The sequence below is a fragment of the Tenrec ecaudatus genome, chromosome 9, assembly GCF_050624435.1.
Source record: "Tenrec ecaudatus isolate mTenEca1 chromosome 9, mTenEca1.hap1, whole genome shotgun sequence".
NCBI classification, from domain to species: domain Eukaryota; kingdom Metazoa; phylum Chordata; class Mammalia; order Afrosoricida; family Tenrecidae; genus Tenrec; species Tenrec ecaudatus.
Window position 1 is genome coordinate 52,255,874 of NC_134538.1, and position 25,145 is coordinate 52,281,018.

At 56.1% G+C, this 25,145-nt stretch overlaps 1 protein-coding gene across 7 annotated transcripts in view; it reads right to left on the minus strand.

The window, feature by feature from the left end:
• Positions 1–4,428: 4,428 nt before the first annotated feature.
• Positions 4,429–25,145, minus strand: part of CAMK2B (calcium/calmodulin dependent protein kinase II beta) — a 171,445-nt gene continuing 150,728 nt past the window's right edge. For 2 of the 7 annotated variants that reach the window (XM_075558098.1, XM_075558095.1), the window contains 7 exons: positions 20,822–20,859; positions 20,634–20,705; positions 19,058–19,102; positions 17,269–17,317; positions 5,063–5,138; positions 4,811–4,905; positions 4,429–4,661 (listed from right to left, as the gene is read on the minus strand). In XM_075558098.1, coding sequence (XP_075414213.1) covers positions 4,429–4,661; positions 4,811–4,905; positions 5,063–5,138; positions 17,269–17,317; positions 19,058–19,102; positions 20,634–20,705; positions 20,822–20,859 — 608 coding nt within the window. Of the gene's footprint in view, positions 4,662–4,810; positions 4,906–5,062; positions 5,139–17,268; positions 17,318–19,057; positions 19,103–20,633; positions 20,706–20,821; positions 20,863–25,145 lie in introns of all 7 variants that reach the window. The other 5 variants (XM_075558097.1, XM_075558099.1, XM_075558101.1 and 2 more) reach the window with 5 other exon arrangements.

Sequence of the window (25,145 nt, forward strand, 5' to 3'; positions counted from 1 at the left end):
CGAGTCAGAAAAGAAGCCCCTGGTTGTCTCTGTATTCGATTCCCTGGTGGAAGCTACGATTGGGAAGGCCACCTGGGTCCTGGAGACCGCCAGAGAGAACTGCTGCCCTCCCTGCTCCACTGAGCAGACCCCCCCAGACTCCTCACAGACACGGTAGGGACCGGACCCTGCAAGGTGGCTGTGGGAGCAGCAGTTTATCCTGCAGGTCAGATTGGTCCAGAAGCTGATCCTGCTGTTAGGAAAGGACCGAGTTGGCTGTACATGAATGGGGTGGTGGGGAGGGTGTGTAAAAGGAAAGCTTGCCGCCTCGTTCATTTGATCAGACTGAGAGTCTGGCATGTTTGATTGTGGTTCCACACACGACTCAGGACGCTAGGTTACCTTTGAATCTAGGGGTTGGAACCAGAGAAGCTCCCGGGTGGCCCAGATGCAGCTACTTGCATGAGGGGCGATCCAAGGTGGCCAGGGTGTCCACAGGGATCCATGAACAGAATCCCAGTTAGAAAGTAACCGATGAAACACAGCAGCCTGCCCCCCCCCCCCCGTGCTCGGCTGGCCCAGTGATCCTCAGCCACAAGGTGCGGGCCCAGGGTGCATCAGGGTGTCTGCCATCTTGTGGCCTATTGAGAGGCCCCAGAAATAGTATGTATGCCTCCCTCTAGACCTGGGACCTCCTGTCCAGAGAGGGATGGTAGGGACAGTGGCCTCTGATCCCCTACTGTGCCCATCCCTTCCACAAGTCTGGCTTGGGAAAACCGGGCTGGATCCAGTGACAGTCAATAGGGGAGTGGCGCTCTAGATGCAGCACTGTGACTGGGGCAGTGAGACACACTGCCGCCTCTGGTGGACCTGTCTTAAGAGTCCCTGCCTTGCTATCCCTGTGAAAATTATGACACGTGTCCAACAGAGGAGGGTGCTAGGATGTGAGGCTGAGCAGGTCTCGGAGTGCGGAAGAAAGTGGAATAGGCAGGTGACGCACTCTCATCTTGGGGCCCGGGGTCTCGGTGCCATGTGGATAAGGGATGCATACGAGGACTAGTAGGGGCAGCACCCCGCTAGGGTGACAGGCCAGGCCTTGGGCTTCTACTCCCTGCTCTGACTGGCCTTTAAGGCTGCCCTGGATATCCTTGTCCCCTACTCCCTCCCCTCTAGCCTGCCCACTCACTGTCACTACCCAGAGTTTAATGACCAACTTGCTGGTTAGGAGGCATGTCTGCCAGGACCATCAGGGTCTGGGTAAGGACCCAGAATCATCCCACTGGGAGATGGTCACTGGGTGGCTACAACTTTCAGTCTCTGTGCCAGGCAGACAGCTAACCCAGAGAACTGGCTGGCAGGCCTTGGAGCAGTACAGCTGGCTGAGCCATGAAGTCTGGCTGTGACCTGAAGCTAGGAACACCTATCTCACCTCTCCTTGCCCTACATGGGCAAACTCTGGGCCCAGACTGGCCTAAAGCCTCAGACCCGGGGTTCTGGTTCTGAAGGAGAGAGGGGTCCATAGGCCTGCCACAAAATCATCAGCTGCACATAGGAAGCAAGCCATTTGTCCTGTTTGTGTTTTATTTGCAGTTTCCCGAGACAGAACAAAAGAATTTTTTGTACACTTACAAGGCTCAGAAACAAAAGACAGTAAAACTCAGCAAAAGGAGAAGGGTGGAAAGTCCACCAGCATGGGGGCAGCCGGCGAGCCTCCGCACGCCCCCGCAGCCGGGCGGGCCACGCATGGACACCTAGTAGCAATGTGGGGTGTGGTTCTCCTTATAGGTCATGCAAAAGAACTGTCCTCCAGAAAACAAAACAAAACAAAAGCAATGATCCCAGACAGGCAGCTCCGCGGTAACATGGGAGCGGTGGCAGAGGCCGCCACCACATGGGCCCTGGAGATGTTTTACCCTGTGTCCACAGAGGGAGAGGGCCTGGGCGCTGGCCATCCTGAGCAAGTCATGGACGACACAGTGGGCGTCCAGTCTGAGTGTCCCTTGATGGGCAACCCCCTGAGTGTGGGACCCTGGGCCTGCTCCTCACTCCATGTTCCTCCCTTGGCTTGAGTTGTGGGGGAAAGAGGAAAGTCCTTGTTGAAGATGCAACCTGAATGGAAGGTGGCTGGTGTTGAGCTGGGTCCTCCCCTGCGCCTCGCCCTCCTTGCCCCTTAGCTGACAGGCACCTGGAGCTCTCTGCTAGGCCCTGGTCTGCAGCACAGTGTGCCCACCTACCCCACAGGGAGGGCGCCCAGGCTGTGCTCACAATGCTACAGATGGTGTGGCCATGGAGACAGCACCCTGCCCTACCTTGCATCACAGATGAAACTGGCAGCTAGCACACACAGCCATCCCTTGGATGCCCTCGAGGCCCAGTTCCTGGGCCCTGCGCCAAAGTATGCACACTGGGCCTTGGATCTCCTTGTGGCCAGGCTTCTGCACATAGCCTGCTGTCTGATCTGTGGCTGGGGCCCTGCGGCTTCCAGCGCTTACCTGGAAGGTGCTGCAGACTCCCATCTCCCCGCAGGCCCAACATCGCACCAGGGCCCCTGCTCTGGGCACTGTTGGCCTGGGGTGGGGAGCAGCAGCACCCACAAAGGCTCCCTTGGTCAGCCCCATTAATGCCTGACAGCCTACCAATTCCTGTACTGAGAGCCTCCTGTGCTACGCCCCAGGTCTTCCTCTTTTTCCAGGCCGGGGTGCCACAAACACTTTTACCCCGAAAACACGCCAGCCACTGCCTTAGTGCAGGTGACCCACAGCCACCTGTCTCCGCACCTACCTTCTCTGGGTTTTACCCAACATGACCCAGAATCCTTGCAGTTCAGTCACCCCAAACACTGCCTGGCCCCCTCCGGATTGGGGCATGAGGTTTCCAGTCTTTTCTCATGTCTGCTTCCAGGTGGGGATGGGACTGGCCTGGAAGGCCTGGCTAGAGAAAAGGGAGGGGCATGTTGGGCCTCAGCCAGATGTGAAGTCTAACTAAACTGCACCTTGCTTGGCACCTCACTGACTCCCTAGAGAAGAGCAGAGCTGGCAGCCCTGGCTCCTTCCAGGGTGCTCCTCTACTGTCCCCATCCTCCCGGAGGATGGTGGCTTCCATGCCTCAGCCAGGAACGCTCGCTGCAGGGGCTGGCCTGGCCCTTTGCTGGCGTGCGTCATCCACTGCTGGGAGTGGGCGTGTGGGCACAGAGGGGACCCCACACCCATCCCCTCACAGGGCTGAGAGGATGATGGACAGATGGGAAGAAAAAAAGCAGGTAGGAACAGCAGCAACTCTCAGGCACAAGTAGCGGAGAAAGGAGGGTAGGTCCAGAGAGACACCCATGCCCCAGCCCCAAAGATGCCTGACAGCTCACAACAGCCACTTGCAAGCACACCACTGCAGAGGCCCATGCATTGGCAGAGAGAATGCAGATGCCTTGGTTTGTTTGTGGGGTGTGTGTATGTTATCTAACAAACTAACACCATTCAACACGGGTCGGGGGGAGGAGCCTTTTGGACAGTTTCACTGTCCCACCTGGTCACTGGAGGCCTAGACACGTGGAGCTGGGGGAGAGGGGGGGAGTGGCTGGTTGGTTTCAAAGCCCCACAAACACCTGTGATTTTCCCACATTTTTTCCCTTTGTTTAGTTTTTCCATTTCATCGGCCGTCAATTTTGTGTGTGTGCGTGGTTGTAGTTGTCATCATTTAGTTTGCGGAAAGAAATCACATCTGGTCTTGGTTTTTCTGCAGACACAGGCACCAGGGGAGGGGATGAGGCAGACACGAACATGCGACAGGCAGGCCGTGCGCCCTGAGGGCGGCTGGGCTCCGAACACCAATTCCATCAGGATAATTCAACGGCAGGCGGCTCTGAAAAACAAGGCGGGCCGGGCAACCACGTCACTGCGGGCTGGCTGAGGCCAGTGAGAGACGGGGGGGGGGTGGGGGGGGTGTAGCTACCCTTCTAGCACTTTTTTTTAGCTTCTCTGACCCTAGGTTTTGTGAGGTGATTTAAAGTCAATGTATATAAAAAGACTTAAGTCAGAACGTGGGGCCCAGTGCGGCATCACTCCATGACGCATTTGCACCTGTACAACTGAGACTGGACTTTGCTCTTAGTTGCCACGAGGTACCGTGTACTCATGGGACTGACAGTGCTGGTCTGGGATGAGCTGGCAGCAGTGCCTTGTCCTGTGTGCCCTGTAGGGCTCACGCATCTGTCCGTATGCTTTGCCCACCAATGGGATGGAGTGAGCCTCTCCCCCTCACAGCAGGTTACCTACCAGCTTGTGCAACCCTTGTTTTGCCAGCTGCCCCAAACCTTAGAGGGTGCCCCTGCCTTTCAGGGAGGTGACCCATCTCTGCACCCATGGGAACTAGTAGGAGCTCCCTAGCATGGCTCTGCCACAGTGCCATGCCCCCGCCCCCACCCCCTGGGCTGCTGCCCCCCGCCCTCCCTCACCCTCACTGCAGCGGGGCCACGGGTGCGCCTGAGCAGTGGAAGTGCACGTTCTGCCACTTTCCTTCCCGGCGGTGCCACACGCGCGTCTCCTCCGACTGGCTGGTGCGGGGCCGGCCCTGCCCGTCCATGTACTGCGTGAGGCGGATGTAGGCGATGCAGGCGGCGTCCTCGCCTATGACGTGCACGTGCGGGTTCAGGATGGTCGTGTGGATCGGCTTGCTGTTCTTGGCGAGCACTGTGAGGTGAGCGGAGCTGGTTTGGGCACCCCCTGTCCCTTTCCAAAACAGGAAGGGGCCTGGCCCTTCAAGAACCCATGCCCTGAGTTCCCAGCGGTAGGGCCTGGGGCTCACTCCCCGCCCGCCAGCCCCGAACCCTGCCACTCACAGTTCTCAAAGTAGAATCTATGGAAGTCCATCCCTTCCACCAGGTTGCCCAACGCTTCAGGCTCAAAGGAGGTCAGACCTGGGTCGCAGATTTTCCTGGGAGTTGGGGGGTTGGGGGGAGGACAAGTGAGGAAGACATCTGGACCCTCCCTGGGGCAGGCTCCTCCCACCTCCTGCCCACCCCCTTTCCGTGCAGAGCAAGGGCAGAGGGTGGTACCCGTCCCCTACCCCTTGGTGTACCCGTAGAACTCACGCATAAGCCTCAAAGTCACCGTTGTTGACGGCCTCGATGAGCTGCTCGGTGATTTTGATGATCTCCTGCTTGCGGGCTGCGGGTGGGGACACGCCACCAGTGAGTGGGACAGCCCAGGGCTGCCCTGCACCCTCACACTGCCCCCCGTTTCCCCAAGGGACGCTGCTGGCCTAGCACCTCAGGCCTAGGGGCCTGTGCTCTGTTCAGCCCAGGCTTCTCAATGTCACCAGCAGTATACTTGCCTTCCCAATGAAAGAACTTCTTTTGAAAAACAATAAAATCCTTTAAAAATGCTAGAAACATGTCATCCATATTACCAAAGGTCTGGAAAGGCAATAGCAGGAAAATAACCTTCTAAGCCAGCCCCTAGCATCCGCGGCGGCACTCCCTCCTGCCTCTCCCTCCTGTGTGCAGCTCACAGGCTTGCAGGGCCCTCCTTCCCACCTGTTCTTTGTGCTGCCACTCAGCAACTGTTTCTGAAAGGTTGGCGTGTGACAGGCTCAGACGAGGAACTGGGTCCACAGCAGGATGACAAGGTGCCATCCTCATGACGGGCCCCAGCAGGGTGGCAGGGGCCCAGGCTGAGATGGAGGCTGGAAAGGGGTTTCAGCAAGGGAAGCAAGAGGTCCTGAGGAGAGGTCTCTGACAGAGGCCCTGGACAGCTCCTGGTGTGCACCCTACAGCCCAGCAGTTCTAAACCTGTGGGTCGTGACCCCTTTGGAGGGCTGTCAAATGACCCTTTCACGGGGGTCGCCTGATTCATAACAGTTCAAAATTACAGTTATGAAGTAGCAACGAAATTAATGTTCTGGTTGGGGGTCACCACCACATGAGGAACTGCATGAAAGGGTCGTGGCATCAGGAAGGTGGAGGACCGCTGCTCTGGCTGCTCCGCCCCAGTCTCCCATCTTTTCTCCTGCCAAGACCATGCGACCCTGTCACTGCGGCTCAGACAGAGGTACGAACAGATTTCAATTTTAAAGTAAAACTCGAATTCTTTTTCATTGTAAAAATACTTTAAACATCAGAATAAAGTGCTCAGTGTACATAAATCAGAATTTTTCATATTTGCTGTAGACATATTTTAAAGACATATTTTGGATGTAGTTGACAATCCTTCCCTGTCAACCTCCTTCAATCTTGCCCTTGGTTTGCTCTCCCTAGAAAAAAAATACTCTATAGAGTCAGGTTTGTAACCATTTCCTTACAGACACAAACGCATGCACACAGTCGTGTACACACGCCACACAGATTTTTAAAAGCAAAATATATGCACATGATAAAAATTCAGAAGTGTACACACACATGATTCTTAAAAGCAAAATATATGCACATAATAAAAATTCAGAGGTCAACAAATGAACTGGAAAGCTGTGTTCTCCATACCACTTTCCTCTGGGATCATAGGGTTCCTGAGCATTAGCCTACACGCCATTCCCTCTGCCTCAGAGGACTTCGACCCCAAGCACTCTATAGAGCCATGCTCCCAAAAAAGCTGCCCTGGCATCCCTGTGGTCCTCAGCAGATGGGATTGTATAGGAATCCAATTGAGAACATCTGAGAAGTAAAAATTGAGGCGCTTATTTCTTCAGCTAAAATGAGGCTGGGGTCCAACTTGGAACAGACTATCAATTGCTGATCTATAAGGTCAAGCTGGAGAAAATTAAAACAAGTCATGCGAGCCAAAATATAACCATGAGTCTCTCCCACGTGAATTTAGAGAACACCTCGGGGACAAATTCAGTGCAGGATGATATCAAGAACATCATACATGCAAAAAGCAAAAGGGAAGAAAGAGGAAAGACCAAAGTGGATGCGGAAGAGAATCGGAGACTTGCCCTTGAACATAGACTGAAAGGAAGTGATATGTAGATGACACGACCTTGCTTGCTGAAAGCTAAGAGTATTTGAAGCACTTGCTAATAAAAAGCAAAGCCTATAGCCTTCAATGTGAAGTGCAATTCAACATAAAACAAAAATTTGCACAACTGAACCAACAGACCACACCAACATAAACAGAGGAAAAACAAGTGGTCAAGGATCTTATTTTACTTGGATCCCAAATAAATGCTCACGGAAGCAGCAGTCAAGAAATCCAATGATGTGCTGCACTGGGCAAATCTTCAGCAGGCCTCTTTAAATTGTTAAAGAACAAAGACCTCACTTCGAGGACTTGGGTGCACCTGTCTCAAGCCAGGGGATCTGCAGGTGCCTCATATAGCATGTGGGAGTTGGGACAGTGAATAAGGAAGACTGAAGAAGAACCACCGCCTTTGAATTACGGTGTTGGTGAAACTGTGGAAAGTACCATGGGTTGTCAGAAGAACAAATCTGTCTTGGAAGAAATAACAGCTAGAATGCGCCTTCAGAGTATCTGAAAAGGGACATGATACTTGGTAAAGCAGGAGGTCAGGACAAAAGAGAAAGACTGTCCTGGAGATGAAATGACACGACAGCCGTAACAACAGGCTCAAAGGGAACAGTAATTGCGAGGAAGGCCCAAGCGGAGGCGCTGTTTTGCTCCATAGAGTCACTCAGTGGTACCTGACAACAATGTACATGATAGCGAGGCCGCAGCAATAAAGGCTTGGGGGCTGCTGGCACGCATCTTGCCAACCCAGAGCCTGAGCCTGCAGCCTGAAACCTAAAGCTCTTACAGCCTCATGACGATGGCAAGAGTGACAGCCTGGCAGCCCTGGAAGGGCAAATTAGGAGTGGATCACCCCAAAAGTTGTATCCTAGAGAACTCTCTCTTATCTGGCAACTTAACAGACAAGTGCCATTCTTAGTGCTGGCCCTTACTGGACCTGACTCGATGTACAGCTTCATCCAGAGGACATTTGTTGAAAACAGTCAGTGGCAATTGCGTAACACCACATCTTTCTATGGCTAATGAGCTCAATGCAAAATCTTAAAAGGAGCAACTGCATAAAGAGATGCCTGTGGGGAACTTGAAAAGCTCTGTCACATTCCTGGGAATTCTGAAGGGATGTGTGTGTACACGGTTCTGCACAGACCTAGGGAAGAATTGAGAAAGCATTCCACCCTGCCCTGGTGCTGACTTGGGGGCTTTGCATAAGCACGGCACGGAGAGTAAGGCTGAGTTGTCAGCTGCCTGGCAGAAAGGTGAAAGACTTCAGACCTAGATATACTATAACGCCCCCGTGAGAGATATTAAACAGGATCTACATAAATGAAGGGGCATCCTTTGTTCGTAGACTGGACTACTTCATGCTAAGATGGTAGTACTCCCCAAATTGATCTAATTATTCACCACAATTCATGTCAAAATCCCAGCGGCATTTTTTTGGACACACATTAACTGCAAAAGAAAAAAATCCAAACACTGTCAATTGAATTGATGCTGACTCAGCACCATATACAACAAGGTAGAACTGCCCATGGGTTTCTGAGAGTGTAACTCTTTTTCAGGAGTGGAAAACCTCATCTTTCTCCCGCAGAGTGCTGCCGCCGACTGCCGACCTTGCTAACCATTATGCCACCCAGCTAACTCTAAAAGCAGTAGTCACATGGAAATGCAAAGGGCCCGGAATAACACAGATAGCCTTGAAAAAACAGAACAAGCTTAAAGACGTACATTTCCCAATTTCAAAACATACAATACTACAGTAGTTAAGACTAAGACTATGGTATTGGCATAAGAACAGATACAGAAATCAATGGAGTTGAATTGAGAGGCTAGGAATAAACATACATTATGATTGTGACAGGTAGGTTTATTGTGCCAACTTGGACTATAGGAACATGTGGGATTAATCAGGTCCTTGTTTGATTGGAGGGCAAAGAGATAAATGGCTTGACAAGACCCACCCCTCTTTCTCTTGTTTTCTGGTGATCGGACCAGCATGTAGCTGCTTTAGCTAGTTCTCTGTCTCTACTTGTGAACTACACTACCTGTGGGACAATCCAACCTGTGGACTGGGTGGCTAGAGCTTGAGGCTCCTTTGAGGATCTGCTTTGCCATGTTGCTGACGTGTATGTACATCACTTGAGTTTGAGGCTGGTGGATCCTGTGGTCTTGCATCACTTGAGTTTGAAATCCCACCGGGGCCTGCTTTGCTAAACTCCTGAACTGGTGACCCACCCTGCTATTTGCTGCCTGTGGGTGGGCTCTGCCTGCATCACCCGAAGGAAGACTCAGCTGCCTGCTTCCTTGACCTGGGAACCCCACAGCCCTCATGAGTTGAAGGGCTTCCAGGGAAGTGAGTTGAACTGAGCCCTCTGGACTCATTAGCTGTTATATTCCTTTGTGCTGTATAAACCTATCCATATATATTTATAAGTGCCCTGGTTTTGTTTCTCCACAGAACCCTGCCTAACACAATGGTTAACTGATTTTTGACGAGGGTGCTAAGGACAATTCAGTGGGTGATAGGATGCTCTTCCAGAAATGGTGCCGGAACAATGGATTAGCATGTGCAAAACAAGTTAGACCCCTTCCTCACACCAAAATGAAAATGAACCAAAACTGGGCCAGAGACCTAAGTCTATTAAAACTATAAAAGTCTTAGAAGGAAATGCAGAATTTAAAACTTTGTGATTTCAGATTAGACAGCTTACTCAGATGTGAAACTAAAAAGACAAACAACAAAAGGAACAATAGGTATATTGGATGTCATCAATATTAAGTTTTTGTGCTTCAAAGAACACCGTCAAGCTTAAAAGATAGCCCACAGAATGGAAGGAAATAATTAAAAATCAGATCTCATTAAGGACATGTATACAGAATATATAAAGAAGGCTTACAACTCAATAAGCAAAAGGCAAAAAACCTAATTTAAAATCGGCAAAGGATCTAAATAGACACAACAGGAGATGGCTAAGTGGCCAATAAGCTTGTGAAAGTTAAGCTGCTGGTGAACCCCTCTGGGCACAGTCCAGGGGTGTGGCCAGCCTTGCGGTCAGGCAGAGAGCACTGGGAAGTCCACCACAGCAGATGGAGTCACATGAAAAGGAACAACTTACCATTTGATCTTCCTTTTGTTCCATTTTAGATTTTTCCCAGTTTTCAGTATTTTCTTTCTTTTGGATTGAAGTTTTTCTTTGACTGATTTTGTCATGTCACTGCCCGCCCCCCCCCAGTTTTTGTTCTGTATATTTTTCTGTATATGAAGTTCAGGAGTTCAAAACCACCAGCTACTCCTTGGGAGAAAGATGGGGCTTTCTACTCCCGTAAAGAGTTACAGTGTCGGAAACTCACAGGCGAAATCCCCTCCTGTCCTATCAGGTCGCTATGAGTTGGCATCACCTGGCTGCAGTGAGTATGTGACGGGAGGGTGGAGAAGAGAGGGAACCAACAATGACTACAAGAAATAAATATTCTAAACTTGGTTGTGGTGGTAATTGCACAACACTTCATATGAATTAGTGACGTATGTGAATTATACATTAAATAAAACAATTAAGAGATGCTCTGCACTGTTAGGCTTAGGGAAATGCCTATCATATTCACAATGAGAGATCACTTTATACTGACTAGCATGACGATTTTCAGAAACACACAAAACACTAAGTGTAAATGAGGATGTGGAGAAATTAGAAGCCTTATACTGTATGAGTGGTCACATAAGTTGGGGCAGCCACTTTAGAGTTTGACAGTTCTTCAAAAAGTTAAACAGAGAATTAGCAGCAATTGCACTCCTACATGCATATGTAAAATAACTGAAAATATGTCCACACAAAACTCTGTACATGAATGTTCATAGTTACATTATATATAATTGCCCCCCAAAACCCTGGCAATGAACCAACTGTCCATCAATTGCTAAATGGATAATGACTATAGAGGGGAAATTATTTTGCCATAAATATAATGAAGTACCGAAACACTACCACCTAGATGAGTCTTGAAAGCATTATGCCAAATGATAGAAACCAGTCACAAAAGGCCCCATCATACTGGGTTCCGTTCATATGAAATACGTGGACTACTGAAATCTACAGGGGAATAACTGCTAGTGGTACGGACATGATACCGTGGTTCTGGCTGCACTAAAGCCCACCCCACTGCAAGTCAAGTTTGTAGGGAACTCTGAAGGGAACAACCAGGAGCTGGTAGCATGATGTGCACGAAGTAGATCACAGGAAGAGAGGCGGTTTAGTAAAAATGACACAGGTGGCCACCATATGCTTGCACTCTGGGAAAGTATGTACAGAGGGAACTCAAAGTCTACCACTACAAAATCATAGCGTATTCAACAAAAATAACACAGCTGGAAGCTACTGTTTCCCAGCAGAGCCTTCCTCTAGGTCGATACCCTTGTGAAGGTGGCATTCCCAGCCCTCTAGCCCTTCCCTGGGGAATTCTGCACTTTCCCGTGCCCACGCTGTCACTTCAGCTCCTGGGGAATAGTCGGCAGTGGGATTATCCCTGGGGGATGCCAACAGGGTTCCTTTTACATGCTTTGTTGAGTTAGGGGAACACAGGACGCTGACAGTGCCAGATAGGCGAGAGAGGCCGGGGCACGGTTTCCCAAAGGCATGGGTGCTACCCACCGAGGAGGGCCAAGTTCACTGTTGAGATGGAAGAAGAGCCTCTGGAACAACTTGCCTGGCCTTTTTCTCAGCGGTGCAATTTCAATTTAAAAAAACTTTCATCATAAGCCCCCGTGGTCATCCTATTTCCTTTAAGAAAAGCTATTGAGACTCTTTTTCGGGGACAGAGGGGGTCCCCCAAAGTTGCCATAACTTTCTGAGCTGACCTTTACCTTGAGATTTCCCTGGCCCAAGAGACCCCCAGTTTTGACTGGACTTTTCCCACCCCTTTCTTTTAAGGTACTCTGAGAGAACGTGGCCTTAGCCATCGGATACCTGTTTAAATGCATGTTGTTGGGACTAACCCATGCATGTATGACCCTCAACGCCAATAGCATGGCTGTTTTTCCTTACACTTCCACCCCACATCCAGTCTCCAAATAAGGAACTTGTGGTTCCCTAAGACAAGTCACTCGGCTGTGAGTAGAGTCTGCACTTGGGCTCCTTCTGCCCCTGTAGGCACATTGCTGCGCAGACAGCAGCACAACGCAGTCGCAGGGTTGCCCTGCTGTGGCGTGGTCCCTGGCGTGGGCTTGACCCTTGTCTCCCGAGGAGCAGGTGGAAACTTTTGTGTCCTCAGTGGCCTAGGCCCTGGGGAAACATAGGATGCATAAGGGAGGGGAGGGAGGAGGCAGCCCAGGTGTGGGTATAGAGGGTCCACTTCGGTAGAACCTGGTACCATACTCCTAGGCACGGGAATAGGTGGGGGAGGCAAAACATAACGGGATGATGGCGGGAGGTCTAGCTTTGGAGAGGTCCTGCCAAGTGCTCATTCCCAGGGGCCCGGGCTCCAGGCTCCATTCCACAGGCAAACTGTCCAGGGGGGGCCAGATCAGGTTCTATGCCACCATGTCCTCCTGAATTCGTCCTCCTGTGCGAGCCAGGGCAGAGTCGCTGGGCCACCTGGAAGTGCCCAAGGGCGCGCTCACAAGCCCTGCTCCCCACAGGGCAGTTTTGAGGGATCTGCTGGGAGTGAACATCATCCCAGGTTCTAGAGAATGCCCCTGGGCGGGGGAGGGCAAGAGAGTGGGCCCAGCACCAGAGGGAACCTGGCTGAGAGCCTAGCTGTCCAGAGAGTTGGAACAGGCCCATCCTTTCCAGAAGTGTCCTTTTATGCCGGGTCCTGACATCCCTGGGCTGAACACTCAAAACTCCGGAGGCAGAGCAGAGCCAGTGGTGGGCGGGTGCTTCTGCACACAGTGTGAGAAAGCTGAGATGCACCCCAGCCCCTCTCAAATTAGAGACACCATCTTAGGACCCTGTTCCGTTCCTTGACCTGTTCCTCCCCCCACCCCTCACCCCAGCACTCAAGGATCTGTGATGCTAGAGACAGACACCGGTGGTGGGGGGGGCGTATTCAGGAGTGAGGACCCAACTCAGTGATGGCTGCCCGACCACCTGCACACCTGCCCACAGGTGCTGCTCCCCTCCGTCCCCGCCTGAGCAAGTAGGCCCACACAGAGCAGCCTCTGTTTGGGGTGGGAACAGGACAGCTGTAGCCCTTCCCTTCCAGCAACCTCAGGACAACCTGTGAAGGGGCTCCGACTGCTATATGCATCCAGGCTGCCCTCCCTGCTCATCAGCAGACCTGGCCCTGTGCCATCTGGGGGGGCCAGAGGGTCCGGGAGGGACTTTAAAATGAGACAGGAGTGCTTCCTGACACCTACAGAGGGTCGGCTGGCCTGTCCAGGCTGCCCTCCAAGGCCAACCCCTTCCCCACTTCAATCCTTCACCCCGCCTCGTCTAGACCTGCGGGGGGTGTCCCCAGCCGCCCTCTACTGCAGGAGCTCCCCTCTCTCCTCTCACCTCTGCTTGTCACCTCAGCAGGGCCAGCCCTGGCCTGCGTCTGTGCAGAGCCCCGGGGGGGCCTTCGTACTCACCTAGCCACTCCCCGGCCATGGCAGGCCTCTGTACCCAGGGATCCACTGGCCCCAGGGCCAGCAGCCTCTTCTCAGGGCACATTTCAGCCAGGCCTCCTGGCCCCAGGCATCCCCTCCCCCCAGCAGTGGGGGTGGCGGCAGGGGCTGCAGCCCTGAGATGTCATCCATCCCTGTAAGTGATACATCTGTGCGGGTGTCTCCTGCATCCAGACAAGAGCTGGGGCCTGCTGGCTCCTCCCAGCTGTGAGGCCAAGATGCGCTTCACCGCCTCCTGTCACAGCCACTCTACACCTCCACTGCCCCACCTTCTCAGGACAGGGAGACTTGGGCCTGCCCTTGGCAGGGGCCCCTCTGATCGCAGGCTGGACCTCATAGGCACAGGGCCCCACGACCCAGCGATTCAGTGTCCCAAACTCTGTCCTTAGCACAAGCCCACGGGGCAGGGCCAGGATCACGCTCATTACTACACACCCTTTCCTCCCGGAGAGATGAGGGGCATGGAGCAATAGGAGCAGTGTGTCAGCTGAAGACCCTTACCTTTGAGTTTCCTACCCCTCGCACAGGACACACACACACACATCCCTCACACAGGACACACACACATCCCTCACACAGGACACACACACACATCCCTCACACAGGTCTCACACACACACACAGGACACACACACATCCCTCACACAGGACACACACACACATCCCTCACACAGGTCACACACACACACAGGACACACACACATCCCTCACACAGGATACACACACACACACACACACACACACACACACACACTGAGACCAAAGGGCATTTTCAAGTGGTTCTACTTAATATCCTGTGATGTAGCAAGGGGGCCCTGTGCCCCTCCTACCTCCTGCCCTCACCCCAAATTGGCTGCTTTTGAGTCAGGCGACAGGCACACCCCCATGGGCCACACAGCAGGAGGCCTCAGGTACCAGTGGGAACCTGAGAGACAGCAGCAGCCCCCCAGACGGCTACTTACACAGGGCGGACAAGGGGCCTAGGAGAGTCGGGAACGGGCAGGGTGGGGGCTCGACTGGAGGGGGAGCCTCGGATTCCAGGGTCCCCATGCCCCTCCTCACTGAGCTCAGGATGTCAGAGATCCGGGGGGCTGGGGTAGAACAGACAGGTGGTCAGCACAAAGCAGGGGGGCTTGGTGGTCAGCCAAGCCCAGGGGGGGGGGAGGGGAAGAGAGGGGTAGAAGAGTTTGTGGGGAGCTTGGGAGAATTGTGGGGGACAGATGTGGAGAAATGAGGGGGTAGAAAGGAGAAAATGAAGGTGTTTGGGGGGACTGGGGAGAACATGGAAGCTGTGGTGCAGGCATCCTCAAACTATGGCCCGCGGGCCACACGCGGCCCGCCAAGGACATTTATCCGGCCCATCGGGTGTTTTGCCCCATTTTGTTTTTTTACTTCAAAATAAGATATGTGCAGTGTGCATAGGAATTTGTTCATAGTTCTTTTTTTAAAACTATAGTCCGGCCCTCCAACGGGTCTGAGGGACAGTGAACTGGCCCCCTGTTTAAAAAGTTTGAGGATCCCTGCTGTGGAGGATCAGGATGGAAGTTTTAGGTGGATTGGGGGCCATAAGAGACCATGGGGTAAAAGGGGACAGGAGTTGGGGGACTTGGGGGAGTGTAGAGGAAGTCGGGGGCTGTGGAGAAACACAGGACAATGCGGGAGCTGTGGGAGACCCAGGGGACATGAGAAGACAGACATGGGGAGTAGGGGTGTGTGGCGCTGAGGGGGCTCCAGGACCTAATGTGTACCTGGGTGTGAAATAGAGTCGAAAGTGGCTTTTGCAAATGTGGCCCTCTGAGAAGGGGCAGCTGCCCGTTGGCTGCTGCACAGAACCTGGCCAGAGTGGGATGGGGGTGGTAGGGGTGGGGTGCCAGGAGCTGGAGAGGGTCAGGGAGCATCTATGGGGTTTGGAAAGAACAAGCAGGTGGAATATGATCATGTGTGCGTTTGTGTGTTTGTGTGTGTGTGTGTGTGTGTGTGTGTGTTTTGGGGAAGCCTCTGGGGAGAAGCTAGGCCAATTCACTCCACCCCCTCCCCCTCATCGGAGTTAGCACAGAATGCCACACCAGAGGTCTGCACAGCTCGGCTTGGCCCCGGGCAGTGGTTCAGGACCGGGCAGAGATAGCGCAGGGGTGCAGGGAAGCCTCTCAGCCCCCAGGCCATTCGCAGGGAGCCCCCAGCAGCAGGGCAGCAGGCCTGCAGTGGCTACTTACATGGGGCGGGCAGGGGGCCTAGGAGAGTTGGAGACAGGCAGGGTGGGGGCCCCTCAGCTTCAGGGGTCCCCGAGCCCCTCCTCACCGAGCTCAGAATGTCAGAGATCCTGGGGACTGGGTGGAACAGACGGACAATAAGCAACGAAGCAGCACGGAATAGTTGGGGGAGAAGACACAAGGGGAGTGCCCAGCCTTGGGGAGCCTGTAGGTTCAACCCACATGCCCTGCCCACTTCGTATACCAACTTCCCGTTTCCAATGGAGCCTGTGGCTCCCTGGCACGAGGGCAGAAGGGGAGGCCTCAGTGTGAGGAAAGGCTCCCCAGCTTTGCTGAGTCCAGAGTGCCAGGTGCCCCGGGCCAGCATGTGGGACACAAAGCTATGGGACTTCCAGGGAGCCACAGCCAGAGGGAGAGAGAGCGATGTGGCTCACGCCTGCCACAGCAGACAGGCCACACTGCCGGCGATTGATGATTGATTGGGAAGGTAGTCAGTGTTGCACTGTGCTGGCTTGGGAGGTCCAGCGAAGCCCCCAGCCCGCCTCCACAGGGCACGCTGGTTCCTGCCAGGGTCCTCCCATCTTCTCCCATCAAGCAGAGGGACTGGAGACGAGGCTGTGGGGCTGAGGGCCTCTTGCACGGCTGCTGGCATCCAGGCTGGCGGTGGCACTCTGGCTCTGTGTATGTTGCCCACACCGAGCTAGAACCAGTGTATTCTGAACCTCTGTCTGGGCTGGGCCCTGGGGAGGCCTCTTAACCCTGCCAGATCACAGGGGCTCTGGCTGATCAACCACCGGAGGCAACACTCTTGCCTCTGTCCTGCCAAGGGTGTTGGGTGGGGGCCTGTTAGGGCTGCCCCGCTGCCCTGGCATGGTGCTCAGTCACTTACAGAACCACCTGGAGACGGACTGGAACTCATGGCGCAATGGGGGCAGCAGGCAACAGGGGCAAAGCCACATGGTAAAACAGTGAGGGGGGTGGTGGTGCTGGGCCTGACCAGACCGAGCAAGGTCCTGGGCCTTGACAGGGCCAAGCACCACCACCAAGGCCAGGGGCTGGCTTAGCCCTGTGGGGAGCGCAGGTCTAGGCGCCTCGGTGTGTCACCCATGTCCCTCGCGGAGGCCTGGGATGAACCCAGCACAGGAGGGCAGGCTCTCGCTACTCAGCAAGCACGGCCCAGCGTGCTCGGGAGGCCCTCTCACACATCCCCGGTGATGCTGCCCATTCACGTGTCGCCCAGAGCCACGACGGAACCCAAAGCCTCTGAAACCGCAGGCGAAGAATGCGCCTTGGAGCAAAGGTGAATCGTCTGGAGCAGAAAGGGCCTCTCGGACATCAGCCTGCCTGACATTTGTCCAGTTCTCGGGTGCGGTGGGGTGAGAACTGGGCCTGGCACCTGGTCCTTCCGCAAGAAGACACGCCCATGCGGCAGGCTCCGCCCCCAGGCTCTCCCCCCCCCCCCGCCCCCACTCCCACTGGTCTGGCCCCCAAGGCCAGAGTACTGGCCCAGGAAGAGGGGTGGTACCTTTTGTGTCTTCATCCTCTATGGTGGTGTTGGTGCTGTCGGAGGACTCCTGGGGAAACAGGGGAGCAGTCAGGACCCTGTGCTCCAGGGGGAGCTGGTGCTCAGGGCGGGTGGCAGGTGGGGTCACCCCTGGGGGACGGCCAGAGCTCAGGAGATGGGCCTTTATGCATCCCACTCCCGAGGCATCTAATGATAGGGGCCTCCGGTCGCCCAGGGGACTGAGTGACTGCAAAGGCGCCTGCCTTGGTAAGGCAAGAGATCCAGTCCGGAACACCACACCCGGCCACGCCTGGGGGAGGGGGCGGGCCACCCCAGACATTCTAGGGCTTCTGAGGATGCTCCCAGGCACCGGGCCACCTGCCGTTCAGTAGGGAGACCTCGCCCCGATACAGACATCCCTTTCCCAACCTCGACTGACAGGGAGAGGCTCTCTTTCCCAAGACACCAAGGGCTTTTGAATTCGCAAGATCTCAGATGAGGTGGGACCTGAACGCCATCGACCGTTGGTGAGACAGAGAAATATCCCAAGGACATGGAGCCAGCAGGCCTGAGCAATCGGTCACTCACAGATCCTTCTCTGGCAGGGATGGGGAGTGTGTGTCCCTCCAGGGGTGACAGATCAAATGGCGCCACTGACCCCGAAGGTGGCCTGACCTGGACCCATGGCCCAGCTCTGGCTTAGTGCCTTTGGACCAAAGCTCAGCTCCATCCAGCAGCCCCCAGTCACCCCCGAGTTCTGTTCAAATCCTCAGAAGAAACACCTTCACCCAGATATCCGCATGGACAACTCTCTCCCCACCAACTAGACGCCTCGACACCTGTGCCCAAAGTCAGAAGTGTGTGTGTGTGTTTTGGGTGGAGGGGGGGAGACGCTTTCGGTGGCAAGGTCAGGGTTCAGCACCACCCCAGGAGGTTTCCTGGAGGCCCCCCTGAAGGGAGAGTGTCCTCCTGCCCCGGACACACACCGTATGGAGGAACCCCACCCAAGCAGTGGGATGGGGGATGCTGGCCCTTCTTTGGCTGCCTCCCTGCCCACCCCAGGAGAAGGCGGGGCCAGCCCAGTCCCATGTCTTCTGGGAAAGGAGAAAGTTGGGGTGCTGCTAGGAGGAATTGGGGACCTGGTAGAGTCCCGAGGGCTGTGTGTGAGCCCAGACCCAGACAGGCCAGAGTACAGCCATCTGACCCCCTGTCACTCTCCTCCCTCCCCAAGGTGGGTGAGGATGCAATGAGTGATGGGTGCTGGTGAGCAGAGCAGGAGGGAGGGAAGAGGAGGGCTGTCCAGGGAGGCCAGCGGGGAGAGTGGGGTGTGGATGTGCCCCCCGCCCTTGCAGGGCCAGCACGGATGGGCGCAGTGGGCAGGGAACCTTCAGGCAGCCTTCTCCTAGGACCATTTTAGTAGCTCCAGCTAAGCTAGGCGGGCCTGGCTGTAGCCAGCAGGCTGCGGGGCAGATCCAACAGGGAGCCCTAGCCCTGTGCTCATGGGGACCCCCTGCTAATGAGGGTGTTGGATGTCCCATGGACTCCATTGGCCTCTTGCTGGGCCCCTGGAGAGTCCCTGCAGGGCAGCAACTGCCTGGCCTCAATTTTCTGAGCCAAATGCCCATCATCTGTCCTACAGCCATCCAGATCGGAGGCTGCCCCCTACACAGCGCCTCCAGGCCACTCCCGTACTCCGGTCAGCACGCAGGCTGAGGGCAGGAGGAGGCGGGAGGGCAGCGCTGGCCAGACAGCTATCTGCCTCCTCCCAGGCAGAAGCTCCCACAGCGCACAAGGAAAGAGGCGGCAGTACCTTAATCCCGTCGGCGGGGTTATGGATAACGGTGGTTTGAGGCTCCTATAGAAGGAAGACAACAGAGGAGGAGAGAGAGGGAGAGTGAGAAAGCAGGAGAGCCAGACATGGAGACAGCGAGCGAGCGAGCGAGCGAGCGAGCAAGCGAGCGAGGAGAACGGGCTGTGCATGGAGCGGGCCAGGGAAGGGCAGCAGGACTGCTCCTGAAGAAGGGCTCCAAGAGGGGCTGGGAGCAACATGGATGAAGGTGACTGCTTCCGAGTGGGAGAGGGCATGGCCGTCCCCAGAGAAGGGAGGAACATGGCTGGGTGAGAGCTTGGGTGTTGCCGGCAGACCCTCGTGGCTCTCTGGACCTCCTGTCTCAGCGGGGTGGGGCCCACAGGTCTGAGGTAGACGTGGCAGCCGGGGGTAGAGGGGGCACATGATGATGAATGAATGGTGCAGGATGGAAATTGTGCCTGAAGCCTTTCACGGCCGCTGTCCGCCCACACTGGAGCTCCAGCCACTTCCTGCTGCCCCACAACCACAGCTCTCTCCCCAGAGACTGCCCACCCCTTGCATGCAAACCTTGAACTTGGGATGGACATAGGGGAGGGCAGCCCAGCTTGGGGCAGGAGCCTCTGGACCTGCACACCTCAATCTCTCAGGATGACTTGCTCAGAACAGGTCTTGTACTCTCAGGTACAACAGCCAGGGCTTCTTGGTGGGGAGGTCCAGGAGACACTCTGCGTTCCCTATGCCCAATGTGGTTTGTGGCCTCTTGCAGGTGGCCCTGTGGCACATGCACACTTCCTGAGCCTTTGCCTTTCTTCCTGTCTGGAGAGCTTCCTGTCCAGCCGTTGTCAGTGCCGGCTTTGCTCTGTGCCTGGTCTCGCTGAGCCTCACTTGGACTGTGGCCCATGTGGACTGATGATTGAAATGACCCTGGTTTGGGGGCTGGTGTGGGATGGGTGGGTGGATGGGGGCTGAAACAGGGCTGGTAGGCCAGGTTCGTCTCTGCTGGGGACAGGCAAAGACCGTCGGGCTCTCGCCTCCCTTTCTAGAGGCTCCTGGGTGGGTGCAGATGCCAGGAGCAACCCCCTTCTCTTGTAGACACAGCCCACGAAGTGGCCCACTGGGTCGGGGCAGCACAGCATCCACCTCCCACACACTGCGACCTGGTAGCGACCCAGAGAGAGGGACCAGGACAGGAGAGGACCTTACTTCCATTGGCACCTACGGACACTACTCTGGGCAGAGCCAGCCAGCCCTTAAAACCAAGCAACACTGGGGCCTCAGCATCAGCCTCCCCTGATCCCTGGCTGCACCCCAGCCCCCAGAGAGTACAGAACCCCAACTCTGTGCCCTCTGCTGCCTCTCCAGGGGGTAGGGGTGGAATCGACAAGTCATATGAATTGTGATGAAGGGGCTTCAGTGTCCACCTGACCTTCGGCCCACGACAAAATCTCTTACCCACAGGTATGCCTGACCCTCACTCTACAGGGGCCCAGTATGTGTCTGTTGGAGATCCTGAGCCTCGGAGGGAGGGGACAACCACGTGGCAAGGGACAAGAGAAGGGCCAAGAAGGAGCAGTACCAGGGCAGCAGGAGGCAGCGTCCCCTTGGGGCTGGTGGCTGCAGCATTGGCTTTGGTGCTATTCGTCTGAGGCTGCAGAGAGAAGGCAGAGGCGTGGGTGAGCGGCGGAGGAGATACAAGCAGGGAGGGCTCCGGCCCCTCAAGCCTGCACAAAGCGGCCCACCCCCATGCCCAGTCAACGTCCTCACCTTGACTCCGTCGGCCTTCTTGTTCAGTAGGCTCTTGGCTGCTGCATGGGAGGAAGAGGCAGCATGAGCCACAGGGGCCCTGGAGCCCCCTCCCCCCACCGGGGGCTGGGCTGTGAGCACTGCTCTGCGGGAGGCCAGCAACCCCTGGGAGCATCCAGTTCTGGCAGCGTGGACTCTTGTGTCCACGGTCTGGCTCTAGAGCTGGTCGAGCTCAGTAGGCTGACATTGTCTCAGTGACCAGCCAGGCCCGGGGCAGGCAATCAGCGAGCCCAGGTCATGGGGTCCCCGGCCAGGGTTTCTCAGCTCAAAGTCACTTGCAGGCCAGACCACTGGGGAGGCAGGACCAGCACGGTCTCCACCAATTGCTTTTCCTGCTCACACTGGACTGAAACACAGACTGTATTCTAAGGAGGAAGGGATTGGCCCCCTGTGGAAGCACAAGAGGGTGCCAGGCTAGGCTGGAAGAGTGCCACATGCCCTTGTCACTGCCCCCCCCCCCATTCCTATCAGTGACTGGCAATAGGCCCATACATGGCAGGGGTCTTGGGGCTCTGGGTCCCCTCAGCTGAGCCCCACCCAGTTCCCCAGAGATCCCCTCACCGTCCCTACTCCTAAACGGCCTCACTACAAGACAGTCTGTGGGCAGCAGCTGTCCTTTTGCAAGTCAACCCAAACAGACCTGGGCTCTGAATAGGGTCCGGCAAGATGAGCACAATGGATGGAAAGATCCAACGGCTCTTTCTTCAATGGGCCCCGCACTCATGTCCCCCCAATGCTCCTCCTCATAGAGGCAAGGGTTGGCCCCGTGACGGAGCCCTGCCACACCAGGCCGTGCCCACCCATCTATCAGAGGCATGGATGGAGGCGCAGGCCTCGACCCAAGCAATGGGCCCTAGCGCCGCTGCCCAGCAGTGGGTGAGCAGCCTAACTGTGGAGCCGCAGAAGAACAAGAAGAAGGAAAAACAAGGAAGCCAGCTTACCTTAGAGAAAAGGAAAGGTGTGGGGTGGAGGGAGTGAGGAAGGAAGAGAGAAAACAAGGTTTGTGTTGGCCCCGGCAGGGAGTGCTTGTGCCCGAGACGTGCCCCACCAAGAAGCCACCAGCCCATGCTTGCCACCACAGCCTCAACGCAGCCTCGACGGAGAGGAAGCAGCCTCCTTGCAGTGCAGCCCAGGGCCTGCTCGTGTGGGTCACGGAACGGAGACCCTACCAGGGGTGGCCCTGAGGCCTAGGCCTCAGACTGGAGAGGCTGCCAAACAGCCCGTCTGGCCCAGGTGGCCCCAGGGGCTGCGTGGGATGTGTTATTCTGGGACTGCCCCCTGCCCACCTCCGCCCTTGGCTGTGACAGGCAGGGCTCTTTATCTGCCCCCTGGGTCTCCAAGTAGGTGGGCATTCAAGAAGCCACTGAGATCCAGAGAGCCTTGGCAGCCCCTCCCAGGTGTGGCACCACCTACACCAGCAGCCCCTGGAGCTCTGGGGACATGCGAGTCCTTGGCCTCCCAGCCAGCCCTCAGGTGACTGTCACGACTTGAATCCATTTCTGAGAACATATGGCTCTGTGGCCAGCCCCAGGATGACTGGCAGCCCGCCCACCCCCGTCCTCACGCATGGCTACACCGGTTGCTGGTTGCTTCCTCCTCAGGAGTCCCCTAAGCTTTGTGCGTGGACACGGAGTTCATGGTGTGGCCTGTAAGTTACACTTAACTCAGGAGGACGGTAGCCAGGGCAGGGACGTCTGCAATTTCTGTCTCCTTTACCCACCAACAAAAGAAAACAAAACAAAACACCACGCAAACTCACTGCCATCGAGTCAATTCTGACTCACAGCGACCCTAGAGGACAGGGTGGAACTGCCCCTGTGGGTTTCTGAGGCTGTGAAATCTTTACAGGGACAGTAAGCCCATGGTTCTCCTGTAGAGAGGCTGGTAGGTTCAAACTGCTAACCTTAAAGTTAGCGGCCCCAGATGTGACCCACTGCACCACTGGGGCCCTGCCTCCCTCACCAGCCCGGTTGTTCCTGTTGGAGCGTTCGCAGAGCGTCCCTGTGAGGCCGCTAGAAAGCAGTTCTGACTAGGGAGAGCAGCAGGGCCATGCCCGCCTGTGTCCTGGGGCCTGAATCTCTGCATCTGTCTCCTTCCAAACTCCCCACCCGACTCCCACTCCCCTCAAGAGCTCCTTCACCCCAATCCCTGCCATCTGCAGCAGTTTTGCTAGCAGAGAATAGAACTGGAAATGGCCCCCCCAGTATGGGTTTCACAAAGCTCACTGGTATCACCCCACAACCTGCCTCCTTGTCAAACCCACTGCCAGGCTCCACCCGCTCTGGAGCAGCCACACATGGAACAGGTTCATCCCTCCGTCCTATGCCAGCCCTGGCAAGGGCGGCCCCACCTCCAGGCTGATTCCTCTCACAGACCCCCTGGTGTGTGGGGGCCTGGCTCCCCTGTCTGCATCTCCAACACAGGCAATGCGGTCCAAAGTCTCCCTACTCTGCCTCTGGCTGCGCAGGCACCAGGACCATTCCCCAGCCAGCCAGTCTAGACTGGTTCAGTGTGGTCCCCCAGAGTCGATGGTCCTGACACAGATGAGCCGAGCGGTGCAACAGGGGGCTGGGAGGTGGGGAGCGCCAAGGGGCTGCTCCCTTGGCCTCTGGAAAGGGAAGACTCTGGGAGGAAAGGGACAACAGCTGAGCAGGCAAGTGGGCGGATCCCACCCACACACCTTAAAAGACGGGGTCTCATGAGAGTGGCTGGCCATGTTAGCCTCTGTGGGCAGGCCAGAGTCGTTCCTGCAGCCCCAAGCCCATCCCTGGTGCTCAGACCAACTCTGTCTAGGCTGGGTCCCCAAGGGTCTCATCGAGGGCCCTGCTGGGGCCAGCCGAGCACCCTCTCGCTGTCCCTGTCCCCTCTCTAGGAGAGGAGGCCCCAGAGTCTGACCCGAGACTTTTGAGGGCGGCTGTAGCTGGGGCTTCAACGAGTGTGTGGACAAACAGAATTAAATGATAATGAGAGTGTTCCATTCTTTCAAAAACGTTTCCAAGCGCCTTCGCATCGCTGCCTCTCGAACAGTCCAGAGTTCCAAACTGAGAGTGTCGGTCACCAAGAGGCCGCGGAGACTCACGGAGGGACGGACCAGAGACTCACGGAGGGACGGACCACTGCACGCTGGGTCAGCTCTCCAACGCAGGTGCTGAGAGCCGCCAGGAGGGGGCGCATCTGTGCGACCCCAGTCCGGCGCTTAGTCTGCCTGGCAACCCCTCTTTATTCCTTAACCAATCCTGGGCCAGCCTGGGGCCCGGCCAACACCCACCCCCCTCCCCTGGAAGGGCACCGTCCCCCTCGCCAGGCTCCTTCTGAGCCCTAGCTCCGGGCAATAGCCTTTCGGCTACCCTGGACGAGCCCCAGACTCCCAGGGGCCACCTGCACAGCATTTAGCTCCTGCATCCCTACCTTGGTAGTCAGAGGCTTCCAGAGCGCCCCTTGGGGTTTCTCACGCTCAAGCCCATGACAAGGACCCCAAGAACCACAGAGCAGTGGAAGGAACCCAGGCACCTCAGCTGCAATCACTCGCCCTGGCTGCTGAGCTAGGGCACCTGCCCCACGGCCACCTGTGCTCTCGTGACCGCCCCCCCCCACCTGTTAGAAGTGTCTTCTCACGGCAGGAGAGACGCTGTGAGGGTCAAGCAGGGGCCTGGTGTGCGCTTCTGTCAGCTGTGACATGCTCTACCAAGACAAGGGGCCCCTGTGGAGGACCGAGTCCCGTCCCTCCCCTACCGTGCCTATAGCCCGTCAGGGTTGGCATAGCTCCTGGGGGGCCCTCCTCCATCACTTCAGGCCCTTCCCCCTGTAGGCCCACGCCTGGCCCCTGGGCAGCCATGCGGGCACCCCCACCCCCACCATGCAGACTTTGGGACAGAGCAGTCTGGCTGTGGTGCAGCGCCTGGCGCATGCACAACCCCATGCACAGCTGCCCATGCCCCCTGCACGCGAGGCTGACTTCTCGGGCAACAGCCTCAGGCTCCAGAAGCAGCTGCCTGTCCGCCCCCCATCTACCCCCCAAACGCCCCACAGGACGGCTCTCTGGGATCTTGCCTCCGGACAGAGCCACGGGGTGAATTGGGGCTGAGTCTTCACCAAGGACGGAGCTGCCCCTGGGACCAGTGGCCCTGGAAGGTGGTGTGGGGGGAGCCAGGGTGGGCATGGCCCATTCCCACTGGGGCGCCACAGGAATTCCAGTGGCCTCCTCCTGGGACTGGTCCACACTGGCCCTCCGCCTGGGCTGCAGGGGAGAGCCCAGGGGTTAACAGAAGGCGCTGGTGGCTGCATG